Genomic DNA, 18,988 nt, shown 5'->3' with positions numbered 1-18,988 from the left:
CTCATTTTTTACATATTTTCTTCCACTCCACTCCAATCTCATTATCGCATCACCACTTATCCACCATTACCATCATCATCACTAACACCACTTCTCCATAATTATCACCAACATTATTTTTTAGAAAACACCATTATTATTATTACCACCACCACCACCACCGTCACCACTACAACCATCTATCATCATTTTCATCACCACTACTATTGTCATTACCATCATCACTATTATCACCACCACCATGATCACCATTGCGATCACCAAATTCAGTGGAAATCAGGTGAGTGGGCATGCGAGGAATATTGAGATATGTTCTTTATATTCTGTGAAATATCATTATTCTCAAGTATAGTATGGTTATTTTCTGATTTAAGAACGTTGATTCCTCAAAAAATTGATGAAAATGAATACACTTTCTTCCAAAAAAAAAAGGTGAATCCAATAAACTTACATATCCGAGAAGGCTGCATTGCCCAGGTGCTGACTGAAAGGAAGGAGAATTCTTACGACCACTCACAATCTCCAATAACAAAATGCCAAAACTATAAACATCTGACTTAGCCGAATAATGTCCTTCCATCACATACTCTGGTGCCATATATCCACTACAAGTAGAAAAACATGTTGCCACCAATACACATTTAAAATAATAAACAAGTCATCAGAATTTACCAAAAGGAGATCGTATTTGGCTTTTCTATTAAATTGTAACAATCGGCCTTTGTGGAGACTCTAGATAGAAAAAGGATCCTACCCTACGACATATGATGTCTTAGGATCTTATGTGGATCTAACCATCCAACCGATGCATCTGAACTCAACATTTTGGGTGAGAATGTGAACTAACCCTAGCCGTTATTGGACAGTTATGATCGACATAGGATGCATGGATTCCATCGTATACATGCCGCATAATGGGATTACGTTCCTCTAGACACAATCAGTACTGCTGCTCCAATATAAGGAAGACCAATCAAGTTATAATGTTGCCAGGCCTGAGCTTCGGTACTTTTGTAGTCTTTCACATGGTATATCAATTGTAAGATTTAGCCTCCGCTATCTTGAGATAAAATCTCAATTAAGTTGATTAAGTCCAGTGCATCTGCCCCAAGGGGGGCGGGGTTGGCATAGTGGGGTGAGGCCTTGGCTGCTAGACGGGCAGTCAAGATTCAATTTCCATGGACGTGGCCCCTCTGCGCAAGCCAATGCGTAGCATAGGCCCCAGGTGAAGGGGTCCTAACCTCAGAGCTTTCCACTGCCGGCACGATGACCGTAGGTATGGCAAACTGAGCCAGCGTGACCAGGTCTTCGTGCTGGGTGCAGATTCTTTGGGTTATAAATCCAAAAAAAAAAGTCAGTGCATTTACACCATGACTCTTCTCCTGTCCTTCCGTGTTCCAAGTCATTTGAAGACGCGCGGATCATAACAATGCCCTTCTAAGGCTTCCAAGTGTAAATCATGAAATTATTGCATACAGTTTTTTTCGTCAAATTTTCTTCCTACCGAATGATTGTAAACAACTTAGCCTTTTTCTCAAAAAAAAAAAATTACTCCTCAAATAGTTCATGGAAGAAACAAGCTTACTGTGTTCCAGCAATCTTGCTTGTGTTTGCCTGCGTTTGGTCTCCTCCGAAATTTCTTGCCATTCCAAAGTCTGCAATTTTTGGGTTCATATCCTTATCTAACAGCACATTACTGGCTTTCAGATCCCTGTGAATTATCTTAAGCCGAGAATCTTCATGAAGATAAAGAAGCCCTCGTGCTACTCCGATAATAATCTTTAGTCGTATCTGCCAATCCAACAGTGTGCACCTGGCAGGATCTGTTGCCATGAAAATTGCTAAGTACTTCAATAATTTAATAATTAAAAATATTACGTGAGCTTTGAATGCAATGAATTGGCACACCATTGTAAGGAGAAACAATGAAGGTGATTATGTTTTCTAGATTTTGAAGGATAAAAGCAGTAGCCATATAATCTAACTAATGTACTCAAAGGCAAGTGAACCTTGAGATGCAATATTATCTTTCATGGCCGTCTTTTTTTTTTCTGGAAGGAAATAAACGTTCATGTATGGATAGAATGTCTTCAAGATTGAACAAACAGTTGGCTAAAACTGAGCCTATATATGAACTGTTTATGAATTATCCTCTAGTTGAATTTTTATGGTGAACGATACCAGTGGGTGCATTGAAAACTTGCATGCGCATACAAAATGTAATAGATATAATCAACCTATAAAGTACGTACCTCAAATGTGCAGTAACGTAGATTACTGTTTTATCTTCTATACACCTATCATTGACTTCAAATTCTGCGTTATAAGCATGTCACGTTCTAAACAATGAACATAATGGCAACTTCATATGGTCTAATACAACCTTGCAATTGACGATAAAAATGTATTTCCTATGAACTGCAGTTACTACATCAATCTATATATGTTTTTCATGGTTGACCACATGTTTCATACCCCAGTATATTTTGCACGAATAGGTAAAAGATACTAAAGAAGAAAATTATGCATTCTATATTTGGCAAAACTTTGTTATTTTTTTATCTAGGCCACAAGGGCTCTGCCCATGTGGTAGGGGCGACTTGTGATCATCACCAAGTTGATGGGATGCCACAAGTTAGAAAGCCATGGGTGGCGTCTCTTACAGAAAGGTCGGAGGTAGGTGTAAGTCCCGGTGAGCAACGAGTGGACTTTGCACCTTTTATGGGAATGTGTTTTCGTGATAAATTGCTTCAAACTAGTTTGGCATTCAGCTGCCCCACATTGAAACACACCAAATAATCTTAGGGTTGTTCTCATCGCTTCACATATCCAAATGCGAGGAACCAAGTTCACCTTTGCTTGGTGGTGTTTTGTTCTTATTCTTTGGAGCCTCATTTGGCTGCAGCGGAATTACAGAATGCACATGGGGGACAACTTACACCACATTCAAATAGCAAAAGCAGCCCTTCGTCAACTACCTATCCATTGCAAATTCAAACAGACTGATCTGAATGTTCCTTTCATACAGAACTTGTGGTTCTTTTGATTTTCTGTTTTAGTGAAATCTCATCACTACAATCTCATAATTCTGCTTATCTGACATGAAATGAAACCTATTTTTCTCTCACAAAAAAAAAAAAGACTCCTGGTGATCTGGGGAACTTAGAGGGTTATACCAATCGGAGGCCAGCCAAAGTAAGATGGGGGTGGAGCAGCAAGGGGGGTGTTTGCTCCCTTGGTCTATCTACAAAAAACCTTCTTATTTAACTAACATCTATTAATTAAGGGAGAAACCAAAGCTTTACTCAGTATATAACATCCATTAAAGTTCAAGCAGGGAAGTCTTGCATAGATTTGATTTGCTTTTCAGAAAATCCAAAACATGCACGCAAGCAGCTTTCTCAATTACAAGAAGTGTTCGCCTCCATTACTTGCACATGTGTCACACACTTTTTTTTTATGATGAAGGAAAACACTCACCGAGAACCGGATCACTTAATGAGCACCACGTATACAAGCACATGGGGCTCGTATTCCCGTGTATGTTGACATAACTTTGCATCGGACTCTGGTGTTGTTGCAAAGACTTAAGTACCCTTTCTTGCTATTCTTCTCATAAAGTGATGGTTTGAGAAAATGACAAAAATGCCCTTCATTCAAAAAAGAAAAAACAAACAGTTCAAAAAAAGGACAAACATGTCCTCCATCTAGAAAGTCGAGGATGATGTTGACTCTTCAAAGTCTTCTTCTTCTTTCTCCGTAAAACACTGTAAAACCCTCTCTCTCTCTAGAGAAGAAATCAAGGGAGGATTCTTGAAAAGACTTAAGTGCCCTAAAGATGATTATTTAAAACCAGATTATCCGAGAAAGAAATCTCCCCTGGAGGAGGCCATGAACATCAACCCTCTCACACTCTCTCTCCCTTCTATTTCTGCTTCTATGCACATCCAGCAGAAGATCCTACATTGCTCCATCAAGCACCGACTGACCTGCACATTGACTGTTGTGGAGCCTGATTCAGAGTTTTTACCCTTACAGGAGGAGGGTTTGGGGGCTCCTCCCAGCATGGGTAGCATCATTCAACTAAATGAGTTGTAGATCCTGATTCAGAGTTTTTACCCGTACAAGAGAGTGGTAAAACCTCATCTCACTCTCTCTCCCTTCTCTCTCTACTTCTGTGCACATCAAACAAGTGATCCAACATTTCTCCATCAAACACCGACTGACCTGCACACTGACTGTAGCATCGTTCAACTTGATGAGTTGTGGAGCATGATTTAGAGTTTTTGCCCTTACAGGAGGGGGGTTTGGGGGATCCTCCCAGCGTGGGTAGCATCATTCAACTTGAAGAGTTGTGGAGTCTGATTCAAAGTTTTTACCCATTCATATTTTAAGGCATTAGATCTCATGTTTGAATATCCACGCATGTGCAGTTTGCTTTCATCATGTTCAGTTGCTTTCTAGATTATACTTTGAATTCTGGTGCATTTTAGATCTAGCGATTTGTATGTAACTAGAGCTCATTTTAATATGAATTTTTTACTGCAACTTCATGCATATGTCTTCATGCTCTCCATCAAAAATCAGATCATTCTGAGTTTGTACGTCCCACTTTAAAAATCAAGATTCAGAACCTATTATTTTGCACCGTCAGGATTTTAGCAGAATCTTGACCAACTTGCGGGAGTGATTTCTCCCTAACCAGAGATGATCTTTCCGATCCGTAAAAAGGGTTGTTTTATAAATTGAATCTAGTTTGTTCATACCAAATTTCAGCGATTTCTATGGTGTTTTCATACCAGTTTTGGGTCAAAAACTATAACCCTGTCACCCTGTGTTATTTTAATGGCTCAGATTTTGATCCATTTTGTTTGAATTTTATTTTCCTAATGGGAGATCATTTTTCAATTTTGTAAAACGGGTTCTCTTTATTTATGTGTCTAGTTTATCCCTATAAATTTTCAAAAAATTTCATGGTTAATTACTATTTTATTTTGATTAAATACCAGAACCTTGTATCCAGATTTTATAAATATTCTGATTTTGGTCCCCATATCATGACTGTTGTAGCACTTCTTTAACAAATCGCTATTTGATTGGCAATATTCTTCAGCAAATCATTATTATGATTTTTTTGGGTCTCTAATGAGTTCCTACTATGATTTGTAGTATTTTTGGGTCTCCAACGAGCCTCACAATGATTTATAGTGTTGTCTGGTCTTTTAACTATGATTTATAGTGCTTTGAGGTCTCCAACGAGCCCTACAATGATTTGTAGCATTTTTTGGTCTTTTAACTATGATTTATAGTGTTTTCGGGTCTCTAACGAGACCCACAGCGATTTATAGTATTGCTGGACCTCGCTATAGCGATTTGTAGTATTTCTCGCTAAACACTACAGCGATTTGTGATACAAATCGCTATCCGAACCAGGACCAACTTGTCAGGGTCATATCTCCCTAACCAGAGATCGGATTTCAAATCCATAAAAAGTAGTGTCTTCGTTATGAAGTCTAGTTTATTCTTGTAAAGTTTTAGCGATTTTATGGTCATTTGATACCCCATTTGGATCTAAAACCAGACCCCTATCAGTCTGGCTTATTTGAGTGACATAGGTTTTTATTTCATTTTATAAGAGTCATATATCTCTCCAACGGAAGATCATTTTTCAAAACCGTAAAAAGGATTTTCTTCCTCTATGTGTCTAGTTTATATCTGAAAAGTTTTATAACTTTCTATGCTCATTTGATATTTCAAACTTGTTAAAAACTGAGACAAGTTATTATTCCCTTATAACTGAGTGGATGGAAGTTAATTATAACTTGTTGGAGACATGTCTCGGTTTTTAACAGATTTGAAATATCAAATGAGCATAGAAAGTTATAAAACTTTCCAGATATAAACTAGACACATAGAGAAAAAAAACCCTTTTTACAGATTTGGAAAATGATCTTTCGTTAGGGAGATATGACTCTTACAAAATGAAATAAAAACCTATGTCACTCAAATAAGGCAGATTGATAGGGGTCTGGTTTTAGATCCAAATAGGGTATCAAATGACCATAGAAATTGCTGACAATTTACAAGAATAAACTAGACTTCATAATGAAGACACCACTTTTTACGGATTTGAAATCCGATCTCTGGTTAGGGAGATATGGCCTTGACAAGTTGGTCCTGATTCGGATAGCAATTTGTATCATAAATCGCTGTAGTGTTTAGCGAGAAACATTACAAATCGCTATAGCGAGGTCCGACAATACTATATATCGCTGTGGGTCTCGTTAGAGACCCGAAAACACTATAAATCATAGTCAAAAGATAAAAAAACACTACAAATCGTTGTGGGGCTCGTTGGAGACCCCAAAGCACTATAAATCATAGTTAAAAGACCGGACAACGCTATAAATCATTGTGGGGCTCGTTGGAGACCCAAAAATACTACAAATCATAGTAGAGACTCATTAGAGACCCAAAAAAATCATAACAACGATTTGTTGAAGAATATTGTCAATCAAATAGCGATTTGTTGAAGAAGTGCTACAACAGTCATGATATGGGGGCCAAAATCAGAACATTTATAAAATCTGAATACAAGGTTCTAGTATTTAATCAAAATAAAATAGTAATTGACCATGAAAAATTCTGAAAATTTACAGGGATGAACTAGACACATAAACAAAGAGAACCCGTTTTACAGAATTGAAAAATGATCTCCCATTAGGAAAATAAAATTCAAACAAAATGGATCAAAATCTAAGCCGTTAAAATGACACAGGGTGACAGGGTTATGGTTTTTGACCCAAAACTGGTATGAAAACACCATAGAAATCGCTGAAATTTGGTATGAACAAACTAGATTCAATTTATAAAACAACCTTTTTTACGGATTGGAAAGATCATCTCTGGTTAGGGCGAAATCACTCCCGCAAGTTGGTCCTGATTCTGCTAAAATCCTAACGGTGCAAAATATCATGTTCTGAACCTAGATTTTTAAAGTGGGACAAACAAACTCAGAATGATTTAATTTTTGGTGAAGAGCATGAAGACATATGCATGAAGTTGCAATAAAAAATTCAGATTAAAATGAGCTCTGGTTACAAACAAATCGATAGATCTAAAATGCACCAGAATTCAAAGTATAATCTAGAAAACAACTGAACATGATGAAAGCAAACTGCACATGCGTGGATGTTCAAATATGAGATCTAAATGCCTTAAAACATGAATGGGTAAAAACTTTGAATCAGACTCCACAACTCTTCAAGTTGAATGATGGTACCCACGCTGGAAGGAGCCCCCAAACCCCCCTCCTGTAAGGGTAAAAACTTTGAATCAGACTCCACAACTCTTCAAGTTGAATGATGCTACCCACGTTGGGAGGATCCCCCAGACCCCTCTCCTATAAGGTTAAAAACTCTGAATCAGGATCTACAACTCATTTAGTTGAATGATGCTACCCACACTGGGATGAACCCCCAAACGCTCCTCCTGTAAGGGTAAAAACTCTGAATCAGGCTCCACAACCGTCAATGTTCAGGTCAGCCGGTGCTTGATGAAGCAATGTAAGATCTTCTGTTGGATGTGCATAGAAGCAGAAATAGAAGGGAGAGAGAGAGTGAGAGGGTTGATGTTCATGGCCTCCTCCAGGGGAGATTTCTTTCTCAGATAATCCTGCAGTGCAGAGACTGAGTCTTAAATAATCATCTTCGGGGCACTTAAGTCTTTACAACCACTCTTTTTCAAGAATCGTCATTTTTTTTTGGCACCAATGGAGGAGAGGGGTACTTAAGTCTTTGCAATCACATCAAACTCCAACGCTAATTAATGCTGACAAACATGGGGATACGAGACACACATGCTTACATACGTGGTGCGCTTTGGGACCCCCGAACATGAGATGTAGCTAACTGCCCTGTTTGGGGGGGGAACATATAACCTGCTTTGCTTAATGGGACTACCTCCCCGCAAGGTAAGACTCTGGGTTTAGGACACAACCACCTAGCCTTTCGTACCCCAAATGAGACAAAGCAACAACAGCCCCCACTCACTAGTGGGATTCGATTCCCCGCTGACCACATGGGTAACGACCGTGGTGGTTTACTCGTGTCACATACTTGACTTTGATAGGTCTAAGCACGTTACTATCACATTCGAATAAGTGCTTTCTAAGTATCTACCTCATCACCATGGTAATATGTTTTAATTCCTCCTATCTTTATCATTTAACTTTATTTAATTAAAAAAAGAACTAAAGAGATGGATTCCTCTCTCTTTCTCTCATAGGACCCTTTTTAGAAGAAAGAGAAGTGCAATCCATTAAAGCATAGAAAAGCAATTGCTTTATTTTTATATATTAAGAAAGTTCAAAAATTAAAATGATTAGCTTTGACTTGCCTAAACAAACCATAATCTGCCCTAATCATAGTTGCATTGATACTTGATACACCCTAGCATATTGCGTATCAGGCGTTCCGAAAACTCATCTCCGGAACCATAAACTGAAGTATCAAATGTTTAAGAAACTTGTCTCAATTACTTGAAAATTGCATACCATCTTACATAAAAACACATTTTTATTACATTATAAATGAGTCTCAAATTAGTTTCTATTAGCATTTTTGTATGCATCGATACAAAAAATAATTTTATTTTATAAAGACACTATTTTTATTAAGAGTGATACATATTATAATTTGTAAAAAAATATTATATAATAATGACTTGACTGATTTACATATTATGTTTAACAATTTTAAATTATAGGTATCTTTATACAAATATATATTTTGTATCAACTTTTGAGAAACTCGTACCGATGCTATTAGATACCGTATCATTGTATAATAGAAACTTGTAGCGATATTTTTTAAAACTGTTTCAATACACGCAATAAAAATGTACTTTGAAAACTTTTTAAGCTCTATGTACCAGTACCCGTACCCGTTTCTAGCAACTATGACCCTAATAACACTTTTTCTTACACAGTTTAAAAATCATAATCACCTTTGTTCTTCAATAAGGGCCCTTCTTGAGGGGCAGCTTGACTAGTTCTAAAAAAGAAATTGCATAAAATGTTGACTTACCAAATAGAAATTTATCTAGGCTGGTGTTTGGCATGTACTCGTAGATTAATAGCTTCTCATTCTTCTCTGCACAGCAACCCAGTAGTCGAACAAGATTCCTATGTTGAAGTTCGGCCACAAGCTTTACCTCATTCTTGAACTCTGCCATCCCTTGAGAAGATTGCATTGAGAGTCTTTTCACTGCTACATCTTGACCACTTAGTAGCTCTCCCTGCAGTATATATGTTTGTGAGCTTTTTGATAATCAGTATCCAGCATTTGAATGATATAATGTCAAACCATCCTTCCCCAGCAAATTCCCAATACCAAACACCTCACCACGCCCCAACCGAATCCCTCTCTTTTTCTTTGATTTCTTTAATTTCCGATGAATAAAGTCTTCTAGTTCGAAAGTTGCAAATTATAACAGATAGAACATTAAATTCAATGAACTGGTATCAAATGATATATGAAGTAGTTGCAATTACCTTGTAAACAGGACCATATCCACCTTCTCCAAGCTTGTTTTCAACTGAGAAATTGTTTGTGGCAACTCTAATGTCATCCAAATCAAAGAACAGTGATTCCTTGTCCACCAGATCTGGTGATTGGAATTCGAGAAGTTCTTTTTCATCTGATAAGTTTGGAGTTCTAAGCATGTGAAACTTCTTTCTTTTTTTTTAGCAAGAAACCAAGCATTGCGAAACATAAGAACTCATTGTTCATTACCTTGTGGTTTTCTTTCCCTTCTTCCCGTCATTATCATGAAGCCAGCACAAGTGATGAAGAGAAGTCCTGCTATTGGGACTACAATGGAGACAATAATAATATTTGTACTGTGTTTTCCAGTACCTGCATTGGAAGTCCATGCCATTTGTGATCACTTCTCAGCAACGCATATACTAGATCATTTCATATGTATTGTGTAAGAAATATTATTTTAAAGCTATTTTATGCTTCCTGATCCAAATGCTCATGTTTGTACGTACTTGAAGACGCTTGAGCAACTAATAATATTTCAGGCAGAAGCGGAACGGTTAGATCTGAACTACATCATGCAGCCAATTTCACAAATCTGGAGCTTGTTAATTGGAACAAACAGGTAGGGAATGGAAATGCCACAAAACCATTCAGAAAATCTTAGATAGACACATGATCAAGGGTTAATCCTTACTGTACCAAACATGTAGATCATATTTGGAACTCACTCACAGGTTTGGAATTCATATATATATATATATATATATATATATATAGATAGATAGATAGATATATATAGAGAGAGAGAAAACATTTGGTAATGTCGCCTCTGAAAGTCACAGGTCCAATGTGTTCAACATGTTTAAAATAATAGGCACTGGCTTGTGAATCATGTTTTTTCGATGAAAATACGCAATTTTATAACCCAAGAAAATATCGCACATTATAGGCCGTTGATTTTTGAAGCCTTATACAAACACATCTGTGTTTAGCAATCAAGCATTTCGAAATCCGATTCTCACTAAGAAAAGCATGTAAATCAGATATGTAAGGGCACGTGACGTCGGGGACAGATCAAGTGATTTGACAAAACACAGATTTTGTGTGTTTTGAAATCACCACCATTGAAGTGATGGATGGTGTTGATTTCAAAACACAAATAAACTGTGTTTTATCAAATCACATGATCGGTCCTCTTTACAACACACAGAGCATAACGGAGTTACGTGGTCTGGGTCTGTTGCTGCCTATTTTGTTCTTTCTCTATTTTTATGTTATAGCTTTCTGTTGTTGTCTCTCTACAAGGTGATTACTTGCTCACCCTGTATTGATTCATTTCTGTGCTTAATTTTTCAATCTGCAATGAAATGTTATTATGTTCTTTAAAAAAAAAAATCTTTCATTCAAAAAGAAAAAGAAAAAACAGTATAACATATATAAAATACAATTGCTTCTCAAGGCTCAAACGAAGCAAGACGCACCCGGAACAGAGCTATTATTTTGCGGAGGAGGAGGTGCCGACGAGTCCAATGGAGTTGCTGGTGTTGATGGAGATGGTGGCGTCCCTGATGGCAGCCAACCGAAAAAGTACGTTTCGTACCTTATACCGCAACTCGCTTTCACAAGTCGTCCACCTTTTCTTCCATTGCAATAACTTGGAATTCTGCTTATCTGGAAATCCAAGCAAGTCTTGCAGTCACCTGCAGATATATCTCTTGTGCACTGTACCATACCATAAATCTTCTGAAAGTCCATATACAAAATCTCATCCTCTGCAAACATGTGGCGCGACTGATTAAAGACGGCTTCCGAAGAAAGCTTAGCCATCAAGGAACTCAGCTGCTGGTTGAAAAGGACTTGGTTGGTTGCATTATATGAATTGCACATGTAGAATCCGTCCCAGTTAGTGACGCCAGTGAAGTTTTGATCCGAGTATCGTATGAAACAGTAATCGTACCATATGCTCACGTCTTTGATGACGGGACAGCGCTTGGTCATGTCCTCCGTTCCATTAGCGACACAATTTCGGCAGAGATCGACGGGAACATCGCCTCTGCATTGGAAGAGACCATAGACTTTATCTGGATCTTGGCCTGCGCTGGTCGTATTGAAGAGGGTGGTGGGATCTAAGGCTGCTAATTAAATTGGGCAACAGCTGCTTCAGGTTCTGATGGAACACACTGTTTAACGCGAAGGTATTATTGAGGTCACATCTATTATAAAGGAAACCCGCTGAGCAGTAAGGAAGTATAAGCACAAAGGAAAAAAGCAGGATGCAGTAGCATTGGCATTTGCTAAGGTAGTGGTGGGAAGATCTCGAAGGATGCATATCTGAAGGTGAGATGCAAGGGGCTGTGTATGAGTGCAGCTCTCGGTCTCCTTCAATGCTATAAAAACGTGGGTCGATTTTTCTGTACACCCTATTGCATTATTTGATTAAAAAGTTGCCCCACAAGTTACCATCCACGATTCAAAAGTTTGACATTGAAATATTTTATTATATTGACATGCGTGTTAGGGACCTATCACTTTCTTTTGATTAGGGCGGGAACTTGTCATCGGGCTGATGATTTCTTAGAAACCTTGGGCAGTGTAGGCGGGTTTTTGGTGGGAAGCAGATCAGGTCACGCTGAACATGAGCGTTTTTGCTCATGCCCACATCTTGGCCATCCGATTTGCATTTTAAAAAGCTCAAAATTCAACAAAATCACGTGGCATTCATCCAAAATGCAAACAGACGGCCATGATGTCGGCGTGAGAAAAAAAATGTTCATGTTCAGCATGACCTGATCTGCTTCCGTTTTGGTGACATGCAACAACAAGGATCGATGGTGAGAACGAGAGCAGAGCAGTGTAGCCCTATGTCCCTATAGATGTGAATTGTCAAATCTGACCTGTGTGTAGCATTTCTGACAATCTAAAAATTAACAACTATTTGAGATCCCTTCAACTCCCAACTATCGCGAGTTGTTTTTGGATCCATGCCCCTTAAGTACAAAATGTTGTTTTTTATCCAATCAGACCTCATAGGCATAGGTGTGATTTAGCTGTCGAGGACTACATTACCCTATATTTTAAAAAGACCTGTCGCGTCTCTTTATAAAAAAAATTAGTGGTTGCAAACGTTGGTGATGTCATGTACAGTCACGAAACGTTGGTGAGGCCATTAACGTGTATATAATAAGGTTAGAATTTTGTCACCAACATATTTTCTAAGAGACGGTTGAAATTTTAATGACATCGACATATTTTCTAACCTTATTATATACATGTTAATGACCGAGTCGGTTTTGGTGACTTTCAACATGAGATATCGAAGCTGGAAGCTATTACCGCTTTCGGTTTTCTTGGGGCCTCTTTCTTTCCTTAAGACATTTTGTTCATGGGGAAATGTTTTTAATTTCGTGCAAATTTTCTGCCAAAAAAAATTTCGTGACAAATTTACCTAGTATTTTTTATTGTTTTAATGGACTGGTCATTTTTTATTCAACAATTTTTTTAAACAAGTTTGATTTGAAAGATGCGTCAAATTAAAGAGACGGTTGGAGAAAATTTTTCTTTGGAGTTGTCAAGATCAACAACTTTTCTAGTGACAAAATTCTCTAAGTGCGCTTTTCTTTCTAAACAAGTTTCTCTGTTTTGGTCAGTTCTTCTGATATGTTGTATGATCTTATTACCCATTGTTGTCAGTATTGGCGTGAATAGGCCGGTACATATCTTATCACCAGAAAATTGATATGACAGTGACATGAATCAGTTATTTTTTAAATAAATATAAAAAATTATCTTAAAAATAATTTTTAAATTTTATTTTAACAACTTTAACATGTGTCATGTTCTAATTGGCACATAATATTTTTTATTTATTTTTTGAACGATTCAGAATGATTCGCTTGCACAACACCCTTGTGGGCCTTTCTCCTGGATAGGGGTGGCAATCGAGTCGGGTCGGCGGAATGGCAAGTCAAAATACCTCAACACGAACACGACCTGTTTATTAAACGGGTTGGATGTGGCAAACACGAACACAAGCCATTTATTAAACGGGTAACCCGACACGACACGGTCAATTCGTTTAATAAACGGGTCGGATCGATACAACACGATTACATGACACGGCAACCCGTTTATTAAACGGGTCAACCCGATAACATAGACATGATAACCGATCTGAGTAACCCACAACCCGATAACATAGACACGATAACCAACCTGAGTAACACGATAAGTTTATATATATATATATATATATATATATATATATATATATATATATATATATATATATATATAAACGGGTTGCGGGTTGACGGGTTCATATAAACGGGTTGACCTGTCCGCCTAACCCGTTTATTAAACGGATCGAACGGGTTGGCATACCCCTAACACAAACATGACCCGTTTAATAAATGGGTTAGGCGGGTCGACCCGTTTACGATACAAACCCATTTAAGCCAAACCCTAACCCGGCTAAGAAGCAGATTAGCGGGTTGGGTAAGATTTTTCCACCCCTACTCCTGGAGCAGTGGTGTTCAAAACACCTAAGACAAAAACTACAAAAAAACACGTTACAGAGCACCTCGGTCAAAACCTAAGCTTGTCCAGGATACCTCTACCAGCAGTGTCAAGATAGAATTGTTTTGTCTATGCGATCATAGGGCTCCTTACATGTTGTGTACCAACTTTTCATAACCAAGGCCCAAGGAGTTTGATATTGTGGTAGCGCATTGGCACCAGATGGGTGGTCAACATTCCATTCCCATAAGTGCCAAAGCCCTTGCATTAATGAGGGCAAGGGATAAAAGTCAAGTGGTAAGCCCTTGCTTATATCTTGTTCAACGATAAGGGGTGTGCCATGGGTTTACATTATCGTGAAAGAAATCGTAAGTATGACAAGCTTAGCCAGTGTGGCTAGGTCTATAATCCTGAGGGTGGTTTTCATGTCCTTCATGTTAAATAGAGAGATAAAAATATGAAACTTGTCAGAGAAAATATTTTTTATACATTTGCTTATCATGTAGAATGCTATATTTATACTATGAGCTTGCCTTTTGGATATTTCTTATCCAACAACTTTACAAAAAAAAAAAATCACCTTCAATTGTGGTTTAATGTGCATTTGGTTTATCAAAAATAGCATTCACACGTAGCCTGAAGATATGGTTTATCCATTTGATCTTAACAAATTCTTTGGGATCTTGATAAGATCTCCAACATATTTGGCTAACTTCTCAAAGGTTTGGTAAACATATCTGCACACTGCAGATTTGTTGAAACAAACTAAGTTTTTTTAATTTTTTCACTTATGACATGGCAGTCAATCTCTATGTGCTTAGTATGCTCATGAAACATCGGATTTGCCGCAATATACAAAGCTGCCTGATTATCATAGAACATTAACATAGGTCGAGGATGCTTGATTCTTAAGTCATTTAATAAATATTTCAACCACGTCAACTCACAAGGATGTGTTTGTTGAAACACATAAACATAAGACCACGGGAGAGCTCGTATTAGAAAAGGCGTTAACGACAACGATATGTATTTATTGTATTAATAAACATTGTAATATACAAGTTATTATAAATATTATAATTATTAATTATTAATTCATACTGTAATCATTACTTTGTAGGAGTCATATGAGCAACAGATGGTAGAGCGATATGGCGATGACTCTATTCAGCATCCATCATTTGATCCTACAGCATGGGTAACTGCAATAGATGAACCCAAAAAGGGTCGTGTGTTCGGGTTTGAGAGTAATATGAACACCTCACCAGTCGTTGCTTCCTTCAATCATGGCTCACAGAGTTCTCCTGTCAGCATCAGCTCCAAGCATCCGATTGACCCACCTAATTCTTGGGATGGTGTACGCCAGCTCGTTAAGGACACAATGTGTGACTATTTACATGAAGCAATTTTTGATGTTGTCCGTAATGAGTTGTGCAGTTTTTTTTTTTTATAGGAAAACTTCGTCTGCAGGTGTCTCTCAGGTATGAAAGTTTCATGTTATTTGTTGCATGTCGTTAGATTTCATGTTACTTTGATTGTCTTAACTTAGGTGCATTGCATATAATTTATTTCATTATATTTTGTTTATCAATACTAACATTTTCTTTTCTCTTGTAGGTTGTTGGAGATAATCAGCGTAGAGGAGATGAAGGGGAAGATTGAGACAATGAATAAGATGACACACAAAATCTTGGTGATGATTAGATTTATGTATTGAATATGTTGTACCTTCTTGTTGTTTCAAAAATGTAAATGTTCACTTGTAAATAATTAGAACTTGGCAAAAATTATAGTCGATCGATAAATAGTTTTAGTTTTTTTTATATGTATTTTTTTTTGTATTTTATTTTTTTATACATAGAAAATATAAATTGTATCACGAGAATTTTTTCTCGATATTTATGTTTTAAATAATTTTTTTAAATTTTTTTTCTTGTTTGCGAAGGATATTTTTCGTCGCTATTTACTATCGGCGTCTAATTCAGCGACGAATTAGGGACGAATATTAATCCATCGCAAATGTGAATCGATCAACGTGTTTCGATGGATTAAAATTTGTCACTACGTCCGTCGCTACAATAGCGACAGAATTAGCGATGGAGTTTAATCTATTGTAAAACCAAAATATCCGTATATTGATGACGACCTTGCGATGAATCATGGCATTCGCTAATTTGTCGTAAATTAGTGACAAAATTTGCGACAAATAGTTTTCATCGCTAATTAGCGACTATAATTTTGTGATGGAAGCTATCTGTCGTTACGCCGACGCTAATCCATTGCTAAACTATTTAGCGATGGATTGACGTCGGCTTAACGATGAATTTAGGTCGTCGCTAATCCTCAGATTTCTTGTAGTGATATGTGGTACATTTGATTGAAAAAATCGCTCATGAAGTTCATTCCAGACATCAAATGCAGTTTCTGAATATATAATATTTGAGGATAAATCCTTATGAACTGAGTTCAAAATCCATGAAAGCACCATGTCATTACACATTTGCCATGCGGTCTTAAGACCGATCCATCGATGAAACCGAGTTTAGTTTTGGCCCTTAGAAACATGTACCTAGCTTATTTTCATGTCAAATAATTATGTTTAGTTAAAACTTGAGATACCAACATCGTACTTGCATTGTCGGAGTGATGCAAGAAATACGGGCTAGCGATGGACTCTATAGATGAATCCCCTTCAGTGTTAGTTGATTTCATAGTTTTTGCATCAATCTTTCTTTGCGTAATTTTGCGTTAAAAAAAAACGTTCCACTGTTGTAATGGGATCGACTGCTGTTGTGAAAAACAACTTTACAAATAGTACCAGCTGGTACTTAGTCTAGCAGAAAAAAACCCATGTAATGTAGCGCATGATCTAACGGTTGGATATCAGGATGAACAGGGAAAAGCCAAACCTGATTCAGTCCAGATCTGATAGCTCAGTCAAGGATCTCATCTGCAGCACCACTCAGTAGTGCAGAGACGGTTTGTAGAGGCCACCACTTATTGACAAGAGGAAGGAGTGCAGCGATAATTTTTTTTTGAGTTGATAACGACACACAAGTGCAGGCACCACTTGTGAAGACCTCAACTGAGAACAAGATTATTGAATCAAGGGGACGACTGCTGGAACAAATGTTGGCTCTGCACTCAATGAACACACTGAACAACCAGTTTGTTGAATACGGTGAGAAGATAGAAAAGCCACTAACTCAATTAACAAGTGATGTTGTCTGGGGCTTTGATACCATGTTAAATAGATTGATAAAAAGATGAAACTTGTGAGAGGAAATATTATGTACGTATTTGCTTATCATGTACAATGCTATATATATACTATGAGCTAGTCTTTTGGATAGCTCTTATCCAACAACTTTACACAAAAAAAAAACCACCTTCAATTGTGGCTTAGATAAGAATCCACTTGTTTATCAAAAATAGCATTGACGTAGCCTAAAGATATGGTTTATCCATTTGATCTTAACAAATTTCTGTGGAATCTTGATAAGATCTCCAGCAGATTTGGTTTATCTCTAACACTTCACCAAAAAAAAAAAAACTTTTCAATAGCATTAAACTTAGAACACAGGTTTCAGAAAAGGTCAGATAGGAACTGTGGGTTAACTTCTGACGGGCAAAATGGTGGAAGTCTCCATTTTGCCTTTATTAACTAAAAATAAAAAGTTGTTCTTTTTAGGTAGTGAAAGAAGATTGAAGGGCATTTTCATTATTTCAACTGGCAGTGTCACTTTTGGCACCATTTTATTTGTTTTGGCCTAGACAATTGAAATATGTCAAACATGAACATTTGATTTTTTTAAGGTTTTACCCTTTTATCACCTAAAAAAGTAGATGCCTTGGTTGAAGCACTTGTCTAAATTGTCGCATGAAAAAATCAATCACTATGTAAGTTGCCTGAAAAAATTAAGCATCACCTAAGTTGTCTCCTGAAAAATCACATGCCTAAATTTTTCAGGCGATAAAGGAAAACAGTGTCGAGTAAACTGTAAATTGGCCATTTTTTTCAATTTTCTAGCTTACGGTTAATAACGTTATTTTCAATAAAAGTGATGTCCATCCAAATCCCCTATTGTGCAATTGTCAGAAAAATCAAGTTGCGGCAAAAAAGTCTCTCTCTTAGCATTTTCCAAAATAAAATTTATTTTGTTTTTTTGAAAGACAAGCTGGGGTTAGGCAGATCCCTACCAGTTATGTAACTATACCATTGGGTTTTGAACCTGCAACGTCCCAACACAAGGAGAAGTGTACTAGCTGCTCCTACCAGACAAGCGGAACTGCTACCAAAATAAAATTTATTCCCTGAAGCCAAACATGTCTAAATTGTTCCCTAGACAAATTTATCTAGATAAACTTGTCTAAAAGAAAACTTACCAGAAGGATAAAATGTCTCAGGCATTCAAACACCCCTTAGAATATTTGGATTAGGTGTATGCCACGTTTTCTTTAAGAAATTTTAAAAAAAGTAGTGAGCTTTACCCGACTTATGCTGGTGTACTAAAAATACAAATGCGTTAAATATTAATCTAAAATTAAAACAGATAAGTAGCTAATGGGACGACCAGATTTTGTTTGGTGTTTATATATCGCACTCAAATTTAATGATTAACATAAACATTTTTAATATGAGAAAAATCTTATGCATAAATTTTGGTACGTTAAAAAAAAGGCAAGTTTGGGTTGGATGTGAACTGGGTTTAATTAAAATTGGGTTCGGTGGATACATGTTTCATGCCAGAACCAAATCCCCGGGTCCATGAGCATGGGTTCCGACCATGTTGGATCTAATTGGTTCGGGGTATCAAATCTCGACGACAGCAAGAGGTGAGAACTGACATCTCATTCATATTTTTTGAGAATGGAAATATGATTGTCATTAATTTGTGGGTTTCCATTATGATAACAACTTCCCAACT

General features: G+C 37.2%; 1 protein-coding gene across 1 annotated transcript in view; it reads right to left on the bottom strand.

Moving 5' to 3' along the window:
- LOC149844420 (cysteine-rich receptor-like protein kinase 10) overlaps window positions 1–18,988 on the bottom strand; it is a 58,151-nt gene that overhangs the window by 7,223 nt on the left and 31,940 nt on the right. Inside the window, exons 2-7 of the mRNA XM_089997154.1 lie at window positions 11,027–11,677; window positions 9,795–9,917; window positions 9,554–9,699; window positions 9,087–9,297; window positions 1,586–1,823; window positions 452–605 (exon numbers count right to left, since the gene is read on the bottom strand). Coding sequence (XP_089853280.1) covers window positions 452–605; window positions 1,586–1,823; window positions 9,087–9,297; window positions 9,554–9,699; window positions 9,795–9,917; window positions 11,027–11,677 — 1,523 coding nt within the window. The remainder of the gene's footprint in view (window positions 1–451; window positions 606–1,585; window positions 1,824–9,086; window positions 9,298–9,553; window positions 9,700–9,794; window positions 9,918–11,026; window positions 11,678–18,988) is intronic.

This window comes from Nuphar pumila, chromosome 2, assembly GCF_984573655.1.
Source record: "Nuphar pumila chromosome 2, dmNupPumi1.hap1.1, whole genome shotgun sequence".
NCBI lineage: Eukaryota > Viridiplantae > Streptophyta > Magnoliopsida > Nymphaeales > Nymphaeaceae > Nuphar > Nuphar pumila.
This window is presented reverse-complemented; position numbering and strand designations above follow the sequence as displayed.